This window comes from Daldinia childiae (assembly GCF_008694065.1).
Source record: "Daldinia childiae strain JS-1345 chromosome Unknown Scaffold3, whole genome shotgun sequence".
NCBI lineage: Eukaryota > Fungi > Ascomycota > Sordariomycetes > Xylariales > Hypoxylaceae > Daldinia > Daldinia childiae.
Window position 1 is genome coordinate 2,088,183 of NW_022984644.1, and position 17,751 is coordinate 2,105,933.

At 46.4% G+C, this 17,751-nt stretch overlaps 7 protein-coding genes across 7 annotated transcripts; 5 read left to right on the forward strand and 2 right to left on the reverse strand.

Moving 5' to 3' along the window:
• Positions 1-105: 105 nt before the first annotated feature.
• On the forward strand, positions 106-999 carry GL218_03289 (D-tagatose 3-epimerase; the record flags this gene model as incomplete). The annotated part of the gene is made up of 1 exon (XM_033579842.1): positions 106-999. One exon carries the CDS (start codon positions 106-108, stop codon positions 997-999), a length of 894 nt encoding a protein of 297 aa, XP_033437635.1.
• Positions 1,000-1,572: 573 nt separating this feature from the next.
• On the forward strand, positions 1,573-2,662 carry GL218_03290 (uncharacterized protein; the record flags this gene model as incomplete). Its single annotated transcript, XM_033579843.1, has 3 exons — positions 1,573-1,627; positions 1,689-2,195; positions 2,298-2,662. 3 exons carry the CDS (start codon positions 1,573-1,575, stop codon positions 2,660-2,662), a joined length of 927 nt encoding a protein of 308 aa, XP_033437091.1.
• A 1,364-nt stretch (positions 2,663-4,026) lies between these two features.
• On the forward strand, positions 4,027-5,497 carry GL218_03291 (putative alpha-ketoglutarate-dependent sulfonate dioxygenase; the record flags this gene model as incomplete). Its single annotated transcript, XM_033579844.1, has 7 exons — positions 4,027-4,279; positions 4,337-4,613; positions 4,671-4,934; positions 4,990-5,111; positions 5,165-5,243; positions 5,298-5,324; positions 5,386-5,497. 7 exons carry the CDS (start codon positions 4,027-4,029, stop codon positions 5,495-5,497), a joined length of 1,134 nt encoding a protein of 377 aa, XP_033437092.1.
• Positions 5,498-6,343: 846 nt separating this feature from the next.
• Positions 6,344-7,749, forward strand: GL218_03292 (La protein like protein; the record flags this gene model as incomplete). Its single annotated transcript, XM_033579845.1, has 2 exons — positions 6,344-6,682; positions 6,745-7,749. The coding sequence occupies 2 exons, from the start codon at positions 6,344-6,346 to the stop codon at positions 7,747-7,749; spliced, it is 1,344 nt and encodes a 447-aa protein (XP_033437093.1).
• A 449-nt stretch (positions 7,750-8,198) lies between these two features.
• Positions 8,199-10,370, reverse strand: GL218_03293 (uncharacterized protein; the record flags this gene model as incomplete). The annotated part of the gene is made up of 5 exons (XM_033579846.1): positions 8,199-8,244; positions 8,371-9,286; positions 9,409-9,629; positions 9,711-9,768; positions 9,836-10,370. The coding sequence occupies 5 exons, from the start codon at positions 10,368-10,370 to the stop codon at positions 8,199-8,201; spliced, it is 1,776 nt and encodes a 591-aa protein (XP_033437094.1).
• Positions 10,371-11,779: 1,409 nt separating this feature from the next.
• On the forward strand, positions 11,780-13,288 carry GL218_03294 (37S ribosomal protein NAM9, mitochondrial; the record flags this gene model as incomplete). The annotated part of the gene is made up of 3 exons (XM_033579847.1): positions 11,780-11,815; positions 11,900-12,352; positions 12,434-13,288. The coding sequence occupies 3 exons, from the start codon at positions 11,780-11,782 to the stop codon at positions 13,286-13,288; spliced, it is 1,344 nt and encodes a 447-aa protein (XP_033437290.1).
• A 1,915-nt stretch (positions 13,289-15,203) lies between these two features.
• GL218_03295 (Cell division control protein 3) lies at positions 15,204-17,019 on the reverse strand (the record flags this gene model as incomplete). The annotated part of the gene is made up of 4 exons (XM_033579848.1): positions 15,204-15,842; positions 15,893-16,359; positions 16,416-16,667; positions 16,752-17,019. 4 exons carry the CDS (start codon positions 17,017-17,019, stop codon positions 15,204-15,206), a joined length of 1,626 nt encoding a protein of 541 aa, XP_033437291.1.
• Between the last annotated feature and the right edge of the window lie 732 nt (positions 17,020-17,751).

The window sequence follows — 17,751 nt, forward strand, 5'->3', positions numbered from 1 at the left end:
TGAAGTTAAGGTGTGAACATTGGTTCTGATATCGATTCCTCACACACACTCAAGAAAGCTCAGTTTGGATTAATAAAGCTTTTAGAATATTTTAATATTTTCAATATGCATCTCTCAACCCACACGTGGATGCGACCAGAACCTCTTGAGGTGACTCTAAAAAGAGCAGCCTCCCTGGGCTATACGTCAATCGAGCTCGCCGGCGAACCCTCTAGATACAATGTTAGCGAAACACAGACCCTCTTAAAGAAATACAACTTGTCTTGTTGGGCCACTGTAACTATCATGTACGGCTCTCGAGATCTTTCCGCCGTAGATCCAGCTCAACGAGAACAGACGGTTGACTACATGAAGAGTGTCGTCGACTTAGCTGCTGGATTAGGAGCAAAGACAGCGACTGTGGTCCCCTGTACCGTAGGCAAGCTTCACCCGGTGGCAAGCGCATCTGAGGAATGGGGATGGGTCGTACAGGGTGTACGAGAGGTAGCTCAATACGCCTTACAGAAGGGGGTACGCATAGCGATAGAACCTCTCAATCGATTCGAGACGTATATAATCACAAACACGTCACAAGCATTGCAGCTCATCGACGAGGCAAATGTACCGAATCTCGGTATCGCATTCGACCCCTTTCATCTAAATATCGAAGAACCGGATCTAATCGCCGCGCTACGGAAGTGCGGTAACAGGCTTTATGACTTCCACCTCGGCGAAAACAATCGTCTCTCTCCAGGTGACGGTAGCTTGGACTGGGCCTTGATCATCAAGACGCTACGCGAAATAGGTTATGATGGTGGTCTGGCGCATGAAGCTATGCCACCAATTGATCGGTCTTCAGGTGGCCAGTTCGGGCTAAAGCAATTAGAAGCTGAGCCATGGGATGTAGATGAAGGGACTCTGCAGTTTCTAAAAGATCATGCTAGTGGTGTATTAAGGGATGACTATTATACTGCTATGGTGGCACGTACGGCGGAAACCATTCTCCCATTGATCAAATAGGTGTAACGGATGGGGATTTTGAGTTTCAAACCCTTACAATAAATAGCAAAGTAGCAAATCAAATAGAGTTGTTGGCTACCTAAGGTAGTTACACAGGAGATAAAGCCTTAGGTTAGACTTAATTGGTCAATTACATTATAGTGTTGGTACGAATTAGTGCAGAGAGATATGCACAAAATGCAAACGCTTCGGGGCTAATCCGGTTAGTCCGGTGATTTATGCGGGGAAAAGGACTTAAGACGAAGATATCCGAGGCCCTGCATAATGCTCCCGCATTCTATAAAGAAATTTATAGCACCTTTTCTACTATACGTGATATGCAAGGCTGGCACCAACAGCCATCATCCTACGGAATATACGGACTCGTCACCAGATCTGTCATTTCTAAAGTTTTAAATGTCTTGACATATGTTATCTACCCAGGTAGGTAGGTAGGGAGGTACATAGAGGTATATATAGCATAGGATGTTCCAACTCGAACATGTATTTATTAATCTTCAAATTTACTTATACTACTTCATTCTGACTGTGCTATCTTTATCTTTATTCACTCAACTAACAAGTACTCCTACAATGGATGCACCAAATAAAAACCCCTATCATTTACCCTCGGATGCCGTCTGGTTTAGTCAGTGATCCGACTCTACCCCTATTACTCTTTACCCGGATAACCCCTAACCCACATGTAGTTACCGGATGCTCTTCTGGAATCGGTCAAGCTTTAGCTGAGTTCATCACACAGACCTCAAACCGCGTGGTAGCTACGGCACGCAAAGTATCAGCTTTATCAAGCATTCCAACGAACGACCGCGTCCTCAAGCTAGAGCTAGACGTCACTTCCATCCCTAGTATCGAGGCAGCTCTCCAAGCTACGCTGGAGAAGTTTGGTCGCATTGATGTCGTAGTTAACAACGCAGGCTACACCCTCGTTGGTGATGCCGAAGCTGCAGAAGACCAGGAATCTCGGGCAGTGTTGGACACTAACTTCTGGGGTATGGTAGATGTGACTAAGAGAGCTCTGGGAATCATGAGGGATGTGAATCCCAAAACTGGACAGCAGGGTGGTGTAATTTTGAACCTGAGCTCTATGGGTGGCTGGTCAGGTTACCCGGGAGGCTCCTTTTATCATGCCAGTAAATTTGCCATGGAGGGATGGACGGAGGCTGTAGCAAAGGAGTTGCCGGCTTCGTGGAATAGTAAGTACACTGCTCCTATCTTGAGAATAGCTGGACTCCAAGTATTCGATGTAGTCAAAGTGACTACATGTAGATGGTCTGCTAATGTGCGAAAAATTTCAGTTCATTTATGTAACATCGAGCCCGGGGGCGTGAAAACCAACTACGCGACGTCTTCTCTTAAACACATGGCCAAAAGACACCCAGCCTATGCCGACCCCAACTATCCCACGAATCTCTTGCTAGCTTACACGCTAGATGAGGAACATCGCAAATTCTGGTCAGAGCCGAGTGACCTAGCCGCAGCGATGTATAAAATTGTAAGCCGCGGGCAGCGAATCCCGATTCGGGTGCCGTTGGGAGCTGATTCCTGGGGAATGATAGCGAAGGACCTCGAGGACACTAAGAAAGACCTGGAAGACTTGAAGGAGATCAGCTTAGGTGTGGGAGACCCGAGACAGCTAGATACTATCAACTTTTTGAAGTAGTCTAGGTGACGTGAATACGATTGTCTCTTACTTATGTTTCATCATCTTGCTTTGCAGTGCGAGGTTGAAATAATTCCACAGTTGCAAATATCTAATTATCTGAATTTTTGCCGCTAGATTGACGGTATAAGTATATACAGAGCCGATTTTAAAATACAGAAGTGCATGGGCGTAGTAAATACCCCCTTAGGCACCTAAGGTACTCAACAACAACACCATCGCTAGGCAACCAGATGACCACCATGGTTTCCTAGCAACGCAGGAGAAACTTATAAGGCCCATTAACAGCCCCTCCATCACTCCTGACCTGAAGATACGAAGCCAAAGGGGCCGTGGCCTAGTGGTCTGAAGGTAAGACGGCGTAGATAAAATACCTTCGCGGTGTTTTTCGAAGGTTACGGGTTCGAGCCAGCGGCAGGGCGGCAAGATGGTCTACTTGTTCAGGTCAAATGTGCGCAGTTCGAACTTTGGAGCCTGCTTTTTTTATTTTCTTTTATTTTCTTTTCTTTTTCCTTTTTTGTTTTTTCCAATTGTTATTACCATGTTGTCTGTTGAATGTAATTTTTGTCTACCTAGATTTTTAGACGACAAGTAGGATTTTTTGTAAATATAACAACTGCTTTTAATTATTTCAAAGTCGAATCTCTAATAATCTTGTCGAATTGGGATTCGAGATAGTAAAAGACAAGTTGAGTAGTTTCTTTTTTCCATGATATGGGGCGAGAGTCCCTCCTATTATAGATTACTAATGCATCTGTTTAGCTTCTCTTGCATCTTTATCACCATTCATGACGTTTCCGCTATCAGTAACAGTCTCTAATATCCTTTAAAAATATGTACACGTAAAATTACCTACGAATACCCGTCACGATCTATACCCTGTCTGGCTAGGTACCTATACAGCCTCTCGAAGCTCATATCAAAATATACTCGGGTAATCCAGCGTGTCACATAAACAATACATATTGTGGTCTGTTAGAATCATTAGCGTTCAGATCTAGTGTAGTATATTGATCTTATTCGTTAGAAATCGGCAGTGAACCCCTCAACGGATTGACTGCTTTCAGTTATCCAGCTTGACGTTATCCGCGGGGTATCTGATCTCATTTGGAGATATCCTCATTGCGCCTTGACGATTCGCCGAAGATAGTAAAGCAATTGACGTGATCCTGATATATATTGATACAACCATTATCTTTGGTGTGGGCGTCCAGTGTGGTCTTGGAATCTCTTTGTATAAAGATAGATGGAGGTTCGATATATTCTGATGTTCAACTCAAACCTAGAAGTAGCTATATTCAAGCATATCCCCTCCAACACAGATATCTAGGTAGCCATTTAATTATTTTAATTAAACCATCACTATGGCACCTCCCGCAGCAGATGTTGATGTGCAATCCGACGTGCCGGTGCAGCAGGCTACCAAGAAGTCTGTCGGCCCCGTTCCCGTCAAGTCATTGACTAGCTCTAGGCTTGACGGACCCCTAAAATACTCTGGGAGTCTCGACACGTACAAGCAATTTGATGTCACTAAAGTCATCGGCCGGGAATTCAGCAATCTTCAGCTAAGTGAGATTTTACACGACGACACTAAGATTCGCGACTTAGCAATTCTCGGTAAGCAAGGCCATAAAATATATACTGATAGAAATTTGAGTTCCTGACCAGTAACAGTTTCCGAGAGAGGTGTTCTATTCTTCCGAAACCAGGATATCAACATTGACGACCAAAAGTTGCTGGGTGACCGACTTGGACAACTCACTGGAAAACCAGAAACGTCTAAGCTTCATCGTCATGCCCTCTCAAACAGTAAACGTGGCATCCCTGTTGATGAGAATGGTCGTCTTGATGATGAAGTATCTATTATCTCTTCCGAGCAGAACCGTAAATTCTACAAGGACCGATATACGGCCTTTTCCAAGAAAATCGCCAGTCATGGCTGGCATGCAGAGTATGCGCTGAGATGACCCTGTGCAATAAGAAGTTGGGTTGCTAATAATGGAGACAGCATTACGTTCGAGAATATTCCTTCAGACTATGCAATCCTCAAGATCATCCAGCCGCCCGAGGACGCCGGTGGTGATACGCTGTGGGCATCGGGCTATGAAGCCTACGACCGTCTCTCTCCGCCTATTCAAAAACTAGTGGAGAGCCTAACCGCCACACACAACCAACCGGGTTTCGTCAAGGTACAGAATGACTTTGGCGAAGAGCTTATTGACCAGAACCGAGGCTCTCCTGAGAACAATGGTCTTGACTTCAGGGCAGAGCAGTAAGTTAAATACTCTAGGCTGGCCTGACCGAATATTTTCAATTGACTTTTCCAGTCCCCTTATTCGTACAAACCCAGTAACTGGGTGGAAAAGCTTATTCGGCGCAGGTGGTCAGGTTGAGAGCGGATGGATCAACGGAGTTACCGAGCGGGAGAGCGAGATACTCAAAAACTACTGTGTGTCACTGAATACTCAGTTTTAACGATGAGGATTTCTAACAGTGTCATAGTCCTCCAAATAATCGTTGAGAACCATGACCTTCAGGTGCGATTCAGGTGGAACAAGAATGATCTTGCAATTTGGGACAAGTGAGTAACTTGATCTGGATACAATATAGGGGGTAACTGACAACTTGCGTCCAGCCGCTCTGTCTTCCACACGGCTACAAAGTAAGTTATCTTCCTAGAATAATTAGCCACAATATCGCGTAGAAAGTTAACACCAAGCCAGTGATTACATCGGAAAGCGTCAAGGCAATCGAGTCGTATCTATTGGCGAGAAACCATACTTTGATCCGAATTCGAAGTCACGCCGTGAAGCACTTGGATTTCAGGAGTCCTGATCTGGGCTAGATTTGGAAGTGTAATAACCAAATTTGGACTGTTGACTTTAGAATCGTTGGAGATCAATCATAATATGTACCTGTTACCAATTAATGCATTGCGTCTCTTTTTTATTATAGCAATTGAACGGATAGCTCGTACAAGTGTGCAGTATGATGAGATGTAAATAACTTCTAGGTAAGCTTAACTAATAACTTTATAACTTCAGCTACATTCAAAGACCTAATGCTGCACCTGTATTAGAGGTACCTGAGCTAAGAGCGCAAAATGGTGCACGGACCAATGATCTAGCCTAACCTTAGGCAGGCTGGCGGGGCAAATGTTGGAATTGAGGCATCAAATTTGAAGGTTCGATGCTTAGTGCCCCACCTAAAGAAAAATTGGTGGACCCTGCCTGCCTTTTTAGAGCTTCTACCCGCGCCTCGACATAACTTTTTCGCAGGTCACAACCAAAGCTTCACCTTTTTTCCTTGTGAGAATTTCTCTTCTTTCCACAACATCCACCACCAGCACACTTGGTGACATCTAGTCAATTCGCTCCAAGCTTTGTCGCATTTAGTCCCATTCAATTTAAATTGCCCAAGCTATAATTGCGAGTGGTGGTTTTTTATTCCCATCCATCTCGTCGCATCTTGCGCGAGCCCTTCGCGAGTGACTCCCCGCCGGGACTTGTTCTGCCCCGCGGCAACCTATCTCTTCGCGCCTTGCCACTCAAACCCTCCTACTCTATCCTAACTTTTACGTTTTACTCGGCTTGTATCGCAGTCCCGGTATTCAATCACATATTCTACTATTTGTTTTTACCAGACTACTTTGAAGCTTCCGAAAACCCCCCTCTAGCCAGGATGAGTGACCAGGTTGCTAAGCCCGATGAGGGCATGAACAGCGATGTTCTCGAGGTCAAGGTTGAGGAAGTTGTCGACACTAGTGTAGAGGCTGGTGAGGAGACCAAGACCACTACCCAGGATGCTCCCGCGGTTGAGGAACAAGAAAATACCGATGTAGTTAAGGCTGAGAAAGACACGGCTGAGGGAGAGATGGAGACTAAGGCTAGTGAAGATGCCTCTTCTGTTCAGCGTCCTAAGGAAATGTTGAAGGTCAATAGAAAGGGCTGTGAGACCAGACAGAAGTCGGATGCTTCTATCCTTCCTGACTCGGACAATCCTCATGAAATCCGCAAGCAGGTAAGGATTAGTTCTTTTATTTTTATCCAATGTGATAATTTTTTCTAATCATTTTATCCTAGGTCGAATTCTACTTCAGCGACAGCAACTTGCCTGGCGATAAGTTCCTGTGGAGCCAGACCGACGGCTCTAACAACAAACCAGTACCGCTCTCCGTGATCTGCAATTTTTCACGCATGCGTCGATTCAAGCCCTACTCAGCTGTCATTGACGCTCTCAAAGCCAGCAAGCACCTTGTTGTGGAAGGGTCCGAAGGCGAAGAGACAATCCGCCGAAAGCATCCTTACAAGCCAGCCGATGACAGGCAGTACCAGATTGATGAGCGCAGCGCCTACGTCAAAGGGTTCGGCGAAGAGCAGTCATCCACCCAGTTCGACATCGAGGCATTCCTAGCCCAATATGGAGAGTTCAATTCCGTACGCCTTCGAAGAGCTGATGATGAGAAGAAGTCATTTAAGGGTTCCGTGTTTGTCGAATGGGCTGACAAAGATACCCTGGATAAGTTCATGGCTCTAGAACCTAAGCCTCTATGGAAGGATCACGCATTAGAAATGAAGACAAAGCTTGATTACAAGGCATTTAAGGCACAAGAGATCCGTGCCGGCAGAATTCCGATGAAGGGTTCTAACCACTTTGGACGTTCTCAGCGTGGTCATCGCGGTGGTGACCGAGGCCGAGGGTCTCGTGGTAATTATCGAGGTTCTGATGCTAATGACTGGAAGAAACGTCGTGACGAGGATCAGCGTAACGGCTTTGAGGACCGTCGTGGCCGTCGTGATCATCGTGGCCGAGGCCGAGGTCGTGGCAACAACAACCGTGGCCGGGGTAGAGATCGTGCTCAGAACGATAACAGTCGCTCGAAGGAACAAGACCGACCCGTCTCGCGTGATGATGGTAGACCCAAAATCAACACGAGCAAGGAAAGTGAGAAGATTATGAAGGAAGAGAATGCCAAGAGCAACACTGACGCTCAGGCAAACGGAAAGCGTGCTAGAGATGGTGATAGCACAGATACACCCCCCGCAAAGAAGGTCGATACCAAGGAGGCTGTTGCTGATGCTGCATGAGCAAACTAAAGCAACTTATTAATTCGTCATATACGAATTACATACCCCTTCTTCGCATCTTTATTTCATATTGATTCCCACAATTTTCATCGCTCCTCCTGTATGTCATTGCACTTGAGGCACTCAGCTTTGCATTTCAAGGTCGGACCTGGTAATGGAATTATTGGTAGGGTTCGGAAGAGGCGTTTATGGGCTCTTTAAATAGGCGCTAGATATTTGTGTCTAGCTACAAAAAAAATTCACGAGTTGTTGAAATGGTTACCGTATTACTTATTGCTACCTAGGTATATAATAATAATCGCCTATACCGTTAATATGTACAATCTCTTTGCAGACGTGATTAATGGTCTAGGTGAATGAACACTACACCTAACACTTGTTTCCATCGTCTAAATGTCTATCCCTTTCCCCTTTTAACTAAAGTAACAGGCTCTTGTTACATAGTTGTGCTAACCTCCGGCAGCAAACGGGCTCCTCTTTCTCAGTGCTTCGCCACTATTACAAGAGTTAGCAATTACTTCTTCAACAGGATCATGAGGATGTCTTAGGAGTTTCTTTTTTAACAACGTTGAGTTGAAAAACCGAACTCCTAAACAAATCGAAAGATTCAACGTGACGTACTATTTCCATAATAATATTGGCGAAGGCCAACCTATCGCAATACCGACGAATGCCATCAGGGAGTTGCCCCAGCCATAACCCAGCCGGTCATACATGTAAGGTGCGAAGAGCGGAAAGCCAAAGCCAGCCAGAGACCGCAGCACGGTGGCGGCACCGACAGCGCTTGCGGCGTACCGTTGGTACGAATCAACCACAAATGCCTGCAGAGACTGGAAGCAGATGATAGCTCCGATAGCGAAGATGAAGGCACCGATGTTGGGGCCGATCCAGTGTGTTTTATACTCGGCTGTCCAGCCGTATATGAATAGTCCAAAGGGGATGAAGATAGAGCCGGGTATTATCATGGGAACTCTGAACTCGGGCTTGCCGACACCATATCGTCGCTTGAGCGCGGCGTAGATCCGGTCCTGTAGGGGAGCGCTGGTCTGCGCACCGACGAAGAATCCTAGGCCCAGACTAATGTAGTTCAGCCCGCCTATCCCTGTAGACATACCGTAACCAGCTGGTGGCGGGGCGGTGAAGAGCGAAGGGAACGATGCTAGCAGCAGGTACATAAGTCCATAGATGTACATCATATACAACGCAATACACTGGACGATGATCTGAGTGGCGAGCAATCGGAAAGGCCTGGTCATAGCAGTGCTGAGAATCGCCGGGAGGCTTCTCTTATCAGATTTGGCATCATCGTATGGGGTGTGCAGGGCGGCATTCCCAGTTTCAACGATGAGTCGCTGGCGCTTGTGGTTCAGGATTAGTGGGGCATAAGTCTCACGTAGGAAGAATAGGCCGGCTCCTTGGATGACGGCATCGGCAATACTGGTAGCCCAGAAGGCCCAGCGCCAGGTCGTATTCTCGGTGATAAAGGCGCCAGCGATGGGGCCGACGGCTGGGCCTAGAAGGGGAGCTAAGCTGTATACTATAGAGAGGAGAATTAGTGGTTGTCTTTATGTGGCGTCCAGATGTATTTATACATCGGTGACGATAGCCCCTTTATCAACTCAATATAGGGTGCAGGGAAACATTAATGCTACTACATACTTGATATAGCTCGGCCACGCTGTTCAGCAACGAAAAGATCACTGAGTACACCGCCGCCAATAGCAAGAGAGGCAGATCCACCCAGACCGGAGAGGAAGCGGAAGGCGATAATTTGCCCTTGGGTACGCGCGAAGCCACAACCTAATGTGAAGGCGAGGAATCCGAGATTGGAATACTGTAGCACAGATACTCTGCCATAAATCTCTGCGAGCGGACCCCAGCTGTATTCGATGTCCTTGGAGTTAGCAAGACAGAATTAGGAGCAGTCGATATAGGGGTTGACAGAAAAGGGGGCCACTTACATTAAAGGTCCTATAGCGTAGGCAAGCACGAATACCGATAGGACAAGGTTCTGTCGAACTTATAAAGGGGTTATGTTAGAATTCTCTAAGTAGAGGTTTGCAATAGCAGCGTATTTCCAACTTACAGCCTTCTGGGATTCCTAACTCAGTGCCGATTGCAGTCAAGCCCGGAGCGACCATAGACGAGGAGACAGGCGAGACAAAAGTGAACATGGATACGATGAAAACGACACCCCATTTCTTAGAGAATGGCCAGTTCTTTGGGTTTTCTGGGTCGTCGGGGCCTTTCCATGTCACCAGATTAGGGTCGCTACTGTCCGGCGCAGTAGCAGCAGCGGTATTTTCCTCGTCATCGGTGAATTGGCCCTCCTCCAGATCCCGCCTCGATTCGATCCCATATCGTACCTCAGAGATGGTCCGCGATAGGGCCCGCGAAGGGGTCCGTGAAGCTGGCTGCCCGGAAGTATCGAGTGGTTCACGGGGAGTGCTGTTGTCGGTAGTGTCTAAGCTGCTATTGGAGTCTGACTTGGACTCGTGACTATCGCATTTTTCCAATCTCTCACCCTCGCCTATTCGTGACCCCCTCGCTGTATCCGTGGTTTCGACATCGACTGAACCGTCCTCGGCTCCGGCCTCCTTATCGGCTAGTGAATCCTTCATAACCACCCTTTCAACTTACCTATTGCTTATCCCAAAGAAGATCACAACACACCGGAGAAAATGCAATTATACAATTTTAATATTATTTAGCCCCAAATTGAAAGACGAAGGTATAGGTATAATGCGTTGGTGCTGAATAACAAGGAAACGAAAATGTCTATAGTGGCTTGGCGATTCTTCTTATACACATGGTAATCACGGAACTTGGAGTTATGGAATATAGAAAAGGACCAGTAGGAATAAGACGGGAATTAGTAGCGGTAAGACCGAATCCATTACGTAGCATACGTTTACATATATCCACCTCCAAATAGATAGACAATATTCTCGCCTAGATGGGGTCAGGAGATGGAAGGACGTGATTTGGAATTGTCCAATCAAGGTGTTATCCGATCTCGTCTACAGTCGTATTTCCCGGATATAAGTGGTTTGGGGATGACGGACAAAGCAGGTCAATGGCTACCCGGCTCGGTACCGGAGCGGCTACGACTCAGCATATTACCCATCTTGCCGATAGATAGACCTCAAGGTATGTAGAATAACAGTTCAGTCGGTGAAGAGCCTCCTAAAACGGAGATAAGCTCCAGTAATACCGGCCAGGGTAAAAACGAACTGACATTGGTCCATGCCTTTCGGCTTTTAATAATTAAGCCAGTTCGTCGTGAGTCTTCAAAACTACTCGCGACTTGAAATACCAGCGATGTCCCGAAATATCTTATATATTACGTCGAAATTGAGCGCGAAGCGAACTTATTTAATGACCTACGTATTTTTCTAGTACGTCAAGTTAAGATAGTATGGCGGTTTAGAAATCCGAGGTGAAGTAATAGTTTATTAAAGATAAAAGATTGAAGATGGGTTTAGTAAATAAGCAATTTGAAGGAGTTGCAATATCGTCGCTCCTTAGCGACCAATTACCTTGCTTTGATTGTTAAAAGCTAGTGGTGTAACACAATACTATAACTACCTGTTATTCCTATAACTAGTTATTAATAACCTTTAACTTTAAAGGTATAACTAACAGTATTTATCATAAGATTAAATATCAACAATAAACTAATACCTACTAGTGAAGTTGAAAGAAGCTTTCAAAAGAACTCGACAAATTACTCAAGAGGTAAACACCGAATTGCGAACGGGCAAGGTTAGAAGAGATTGCCGAGATACATAATGAGGTACTGACCTATCTCTATCGATAAGAACAATTAAGCTTGAGCTTGGGCCAACGCACGAATTAAACCCGAACTTAAACTTACTGTACTTCGCAGTATCGCACGTGATCATCAATTAAGAAATTTTGGCGGGCAAAAGTAAAAGTTCAAGATTTAAAGATCGCGGAACCTCGAATAGAGGATCACGACCATCCCCGACACCGTTGTTCGCATACGGAATCCGGGACAGTAGCCGAGATGAAGCCCAGAAGGTATCACGGTCTGAAACGACCAGTAAGTTACTACGAATTCGTTTCAATTGTAGCATTGATAGAATCATCCACTAACATATTGTCCTTCCTTTTTTTCCTCTTATAGAAACTTCGGCAAAGTTGGAACAAATATAACCTCTTCAACATATGGCGTGCCAGGGACCCAAAGCTCGGAAAAGGCGACCACGAGACTTTCTTCCAGCAAAAATGGAAGGCAAAGGGTATGCTACGAAACTACCACGGTGAACACGTCGTCGAGCGGAAGTGGGTGCGCATGTTCAGTCGCCGCTTGTTAAGTGTCGCCGAGATGGACCCCAAGTATATGGCCAAGCATGACGGTTCCGAATTGGCTGCAGGTAGAGGTTCTGGCAAGGACATACCACCGAATTGGTCGGAATCCCAAGTAACGAAACCTATTCCGACCCCCTACATGCAGATGACATTTGCGCCTATGGAGAGGAGATTGGATATCGCTGTTTTCAGAGCTATGTTCGCAAGCAGCGCAAGACAGGCAAGACAATTCTGTGTTCACGGCGCTGTTAAGGTCAATGGCAAAGTGGTTAGTATTAACTCAATCAGAACAATGCGATTGTATACTATACTATATAAAGGAGCACTGCTAACGAGTTCTATGTAATAGATGCCATACCCCGCCTACCGTCTTAATCCCGGCGACATGTTCCAGGTCGATCCCGAACGTGTCCTATATGCAACTGGAATCCCAAAACCCGATCCAAACAAGTCGAAGGGCAAGAAAGCTTTGACCGAAGGTGCTGAGGAAGAATCTGAGGAGCCAGTAGAGCAAGAGGCAGAGGCAGAGGAGGAGGTGCAGGCAGCCGCCGAAGAAGAAGTTACCGAAGCCAAAGAAGCAGAGGCGGTAGAGCAAGACCCCGATACAACCGATGCGCCAGAGCCGGCCAAGGTAGATATGAAGCCGACGCAGAAACAAATACAGGAAATAGTTCAACAAGCCAAAGCTATACTAAACGAGGATAGCGATCTTGGTGCGCACCAGAAGCAACGGCTACGGAAGTTTATCAAGGATATACGCCCTCTGACCTCTCGCGCCAGCCGCCCTGATGCCTCCGCGAAAGATATCACTTCCGAGCTCTCGGATCTAGTCACGGGGCTCAATATATCCGACTCCTCTAGCGAGGAAGCCCCGGTTGCAAAAGAACAGTCTTCCTCGACAGGTACTATCAACGACCTTAGTAGATACGAGCTCGGAGAACTAAACCGGCGCATGTCTGCATATCTGCGCGAGATGGAAGAAAACCCATGGGACCCTAGCAAGCCGTACAAGACACCTTGGCGGCCGCGCAACTACATGGCGCCCTTCGCCTTCATTCCCAAATATCTCGAAGTCAACCACAACATCTGCGCCGCCGTCTACCTACGACATCCCGTCGCAAGGGTCGGCAGCGCTGAGGTCCCAACGCCCTTCCCCGAACCCGTCAACCAGCTAGCTTTCAACTGGTACCTGAGAAGAAGGTAAAGTAGTAAAGAAAAAGAAAGAAAAACCCGAGGCTTAAGTTGGTCTACGGGCCCTGCGGATAAAGGGTATAACATTGGCTTGGTCTGATCCTATATGAGACGTAGTCAGCCAATATACCGGCAGATCTCGATAACGTACATTGTATATTATGAAAGCTTACGACCTAAGGAACTTCTCAACTTAGTTCGTTTAGCTGGCTGGCTGGCTGTAGCTGCTCCGGGGCCGCCACATCAGCGGTCTAGTAGGCGGAGATTCTTCTCTGTGCATATACCTTTATAGAGATAGCATGTACAATATGATGTATATGGTCGCCAGCGAGCGTTATTATCCTTGCCGGACTTCGTAGTGGTGTGTAGTACTATGCGGTATAGGAATTTACAATACAACTCACAGGAAGTTAAGTCATAACTTCGCCTATAGTAGACCGACCAATTCAAAATACTCAACACTGGCAAGGTAGGAAGAGGAATATAACATATAAGTGGACATTCTTCACATAAAACAAGACGAGTCGCCTCGTAGAACAGTCCGTCAAGTCGATCGACCTTAGCCACAGAATACGTCTACATATGCCCATAGATCAAATCATCTTAAAAGCTCTAGAGGAAATATTATTCAACATTTACCATACTGAACCCAACGAAGTACCTTACGTACCTATTAGCAGGCCAATCCACTCCCTATGAAACTTGTTTAATAAACAAAGCTACGAGCCGAGGCAATGCATGATCGACCTCGAAGACCCCAGATCTTCAGCATTGATTTATGCAACTAGACAGATTACAAATTGTCTAGCTGCTCCATTGATTAAGATTAATTAACTACATGTATTGAGTACATCCAACTTCTGGATAGGCATGTTCGTACCGTTAACACAAAATCATGTGAGCAAAAAGCAATAGAATATAACAAGTCACTTCACTATCAAGAACCTAACGTAAGAAAAAAAAACAATCATCCTTTTCTTAATTCAGACGACCTAAACTGAGAAACACGTCGAGGCTAGAAACACAAAGAAAACACAGGACAGTGGGTTGACGTAAGGAAAACCAAGAGTGAGCCAAGTTCGTGGCCAGATGTGCGTGTGCGTCGAGAGGGTCTTCCTCGCCGGATGGCACTAGCCAGCGAGGCTAGTGGATACACCCATCTCTTGAGCGAGAAGGCTTACTCCTAAAATACAGACATCTAATTTTTGAGGGGAGCATTATACTCTGACATTCTCCTCCGTATCCTCCACGAACACACCAAGCCGCCTATCGACTTTCCGCCAATTCCGGGTATTTTGTCGTAACAGCTGAAAAAAACAAGCACATATGATCGTGAAGGAAAATAAACGGTAGGACGAAGACTCCGACAGAGGCAACGAGAACTATGTTGTCTTCGGGGTAGTATGCGGGGGACATTCCGACCGGTTGATAAGGAAGAATTATATGGATGCTGTCCTGCCGTACCTATTTCACTATGCCATGCTCGCCCCTCTCCAAATCTCAAATGGGATGTCGAGGCGGTTTTAACGAGACATACAAGGCAGCCTGATGCATAACGTCCGAGGGAATAGGATACAGTCGTCAAAATCCTGAACCAACTATATCTCGCCGCAATGTTCAAGAACGCCGGAAAAACAACCCCAGACATCGGGAAACTTTGCCTCGGAAGCCGGCCTTTTTGTGTCGTTTTCATGGTAGCTGCTGGGTGCTTCTGTCGGTACCACTAACCACGGCCAGGAGATGATACTCATCCGAGAATTGCCAAACTGACAATCTCCGGTGAGGTGTATTAAGTGATGAGTAATTAAAAGAACAGAAGGTTGAATAGACAGAATGACGAAGTGAAGAGACGCGGCAGGCTAGTACTGTACGGGCATCATGAAGGCTCCGGGCGTAGATCATAGATTAGAATGAGTCGTCGTCAAAGGTTAGTTCCGTAAGGAGAAACCCTTTCGCTTGCCCTCCTTTTCTATTGGTCTTCCGGATTCGATTCTGGACTTCTTCTCCTCGAGTTCTAGTCGTTGCCGTTCTAGCTGTTCCTTCATCTCCCTATGACGGGCATACAGTTCTTCTTCGCTCTGCTTCAGTTTACTCTCCTTTTCAGCTACCTTCTGCTGGAATACCATCTTCATTTCGGCCTCCATCTTGGCAAGCTTCTGCTCATGTAGAGCACGCTCCTCTTCTTGCTTGACGGCAGGGTTAACCTCCTTGAAGACGCTAGGATCTTGAGCAACACCCATTGCGGTGAGCTTGTCTGTTCGGTAGTTCTCGTAAAGAACGTTGTTGGTGTGCTCCTTGAGCTCTTCCATGTGAGTTCGGATGAGCATTTGACGTAGCTTGACGAAATCACAGTGCTCCTCGTTGTCGACTTCGATAACACCCCAGGGGTATCGACGACCGCGAACCTTGCGTCCATCGGCATTGGTGATCTCGTTGTTGGCACCAACAACAGCGAAAGGAACCTTCGACATGATCTCATTGTTCTCCGCAATTGTCTCTTCATCGTCCAACTCATATCGAGGTCCCTCAAAGATCTGAATTCCGTGATGCTTGATGTCTGCGAGGATCTATAGTGAAGTTAGTAAGATACAGATAAAACGAGATAGCAAAAACATACTCTAGATTTGAAGCCGGCAATCTCGTCATCGGTAAGAGTATCCGATTTAGCAATGACGGGGATTAGGTTGACCTTGGTATGCAGACGACGCATAACCTCGATATCGAGAGGCTTCAAGGAATGACCGGTAGGCTGGATGAAGAAGACACAGGCATGGATACGGTTGTCCACGATGTTCATTCGGTTGACCTTGTTCTCAGCATCTAGATAGGCGTCGTAGCGTTGCTCGATGTTGTCAACAATGGGTCTCCACGACTCATCGTTGTTCACGAAATCTCCAAAGCCGGGAGTATCGACGACAGTCAGGCGTAGACGAACACCAGCCTCCTCAATATCCGCACTGATGGATTGGATAGAGACAGTCTTGGGTATTATGTCAAGGCTAGGTCCCTTTCGGTCCTTGGGCGGGTACAGAGACGTATTGAATAGAGTGTTGACGAGAGTAGATTTACCCAAGCCAGACTCACCTAAAAGCCGTCATAATTAGTCTTTGACCAGTTAAAAGGAGATGGTAGACACTTACCGACAACCATAACATTGAAGTTGAAGCCCTTTCGGACACTCTTACGATGCCATTGGTTTGGCAAGTTCGCAAAACCGACGTAGCCGGTCAACTTCCTTCGAACGATGTTTTTGTTGTCATTGATGATTAAGCCCGACGTCGGGCCAGCAGATGGGGCTGTTGGTTTGAGGTCAGAACTCGGCGGAGACGACGGTTGAGGTGAGGTTTGCTTGCCCTCGCTCGGCACAGGCGATGCTATCGTACCGTTTGCAGCTATTTCAAGTTAGTATGAAATTTTAACAGGTATTGGACGTATAAATGAGAGCAAATTGCAAGAGGCTATCCGATGAGTTATACCAGCAAGGGGTTGATGGAAATAAAGTTCGTCGTAAGACATCGGCTTGAGGGGACCAAGAGACGGAGCGTCCACGACTAGCATGCTACGGTAATGTCGAACGGAAGGGGGCCGATTCTCCTGGTCTAGCCGGATGCTTGACCTGATGGCCGGAGTTGGGGATGTAGCCGACTCTCTCTGAGGCAAACAGAGGTTTTCCATGATGTGAGCACTGTCCAGTTGAACGCTGCGAGCTCGTGCCTTATTGTGAGGGCTAAGGAAAGCTGGCATTGTACGAATAGCTGGGGGTTTTCTGGTTGTTTTTTTCTGGTTTTTGAATGGATGGGACAATTTCTCCTAACGATGGTCGAATATTCCAAAGAACCAAAAAAGAGGCCAAGACCCAAGAAGTGATAGATCAACCAAAAAAACAAGGGTGAGGCAGTTGGGTAAGCGGGTGAGTGTTGTTGATGTTAATGGGATAGAGGTGTTCGATCCGGAGGGAATCCATCTGGTCCAAGCAAGGAAAAATAGGGTTCAGATAGGACAGCTGTTGTTTCCATCATGGCGGCGACTCTTGCAATATTGCTCTCCTCGTCGAAACGTGCGACTGCATCAGTAAAAATGGGAAAGAGCTTACCCATAGTAAATACGTCAAGAGATGTAAGGACCTAAAAGATACGTTGCGGAGAAAGTGCGATATTTAGTCTACGGATACAGAACGGTTAGTATAGATTCCAAGGTTTGCCGTTGCTGTTTAGGCGGGATGAAGTTGACATCTGAAGGAGAAAGGAAAAAAAAACGGGAAGTTGACGCGACAACCGGGTTCTGGCTGCTGCGAAGACTTGCGAAAAACATGGACGACGGGAAGTTCGACGGAACGAGTCTGACCCTGTATGTCTCTGTATGCACATATGTATGGTAGGAAAGACGGATTCGATGCTCACATACCGAAAAGATGACTTTTAATCGCGTGTCAATTACAAAGGTCGCAGAGCGTTCAAACAGTATTGCAAGTGAAGC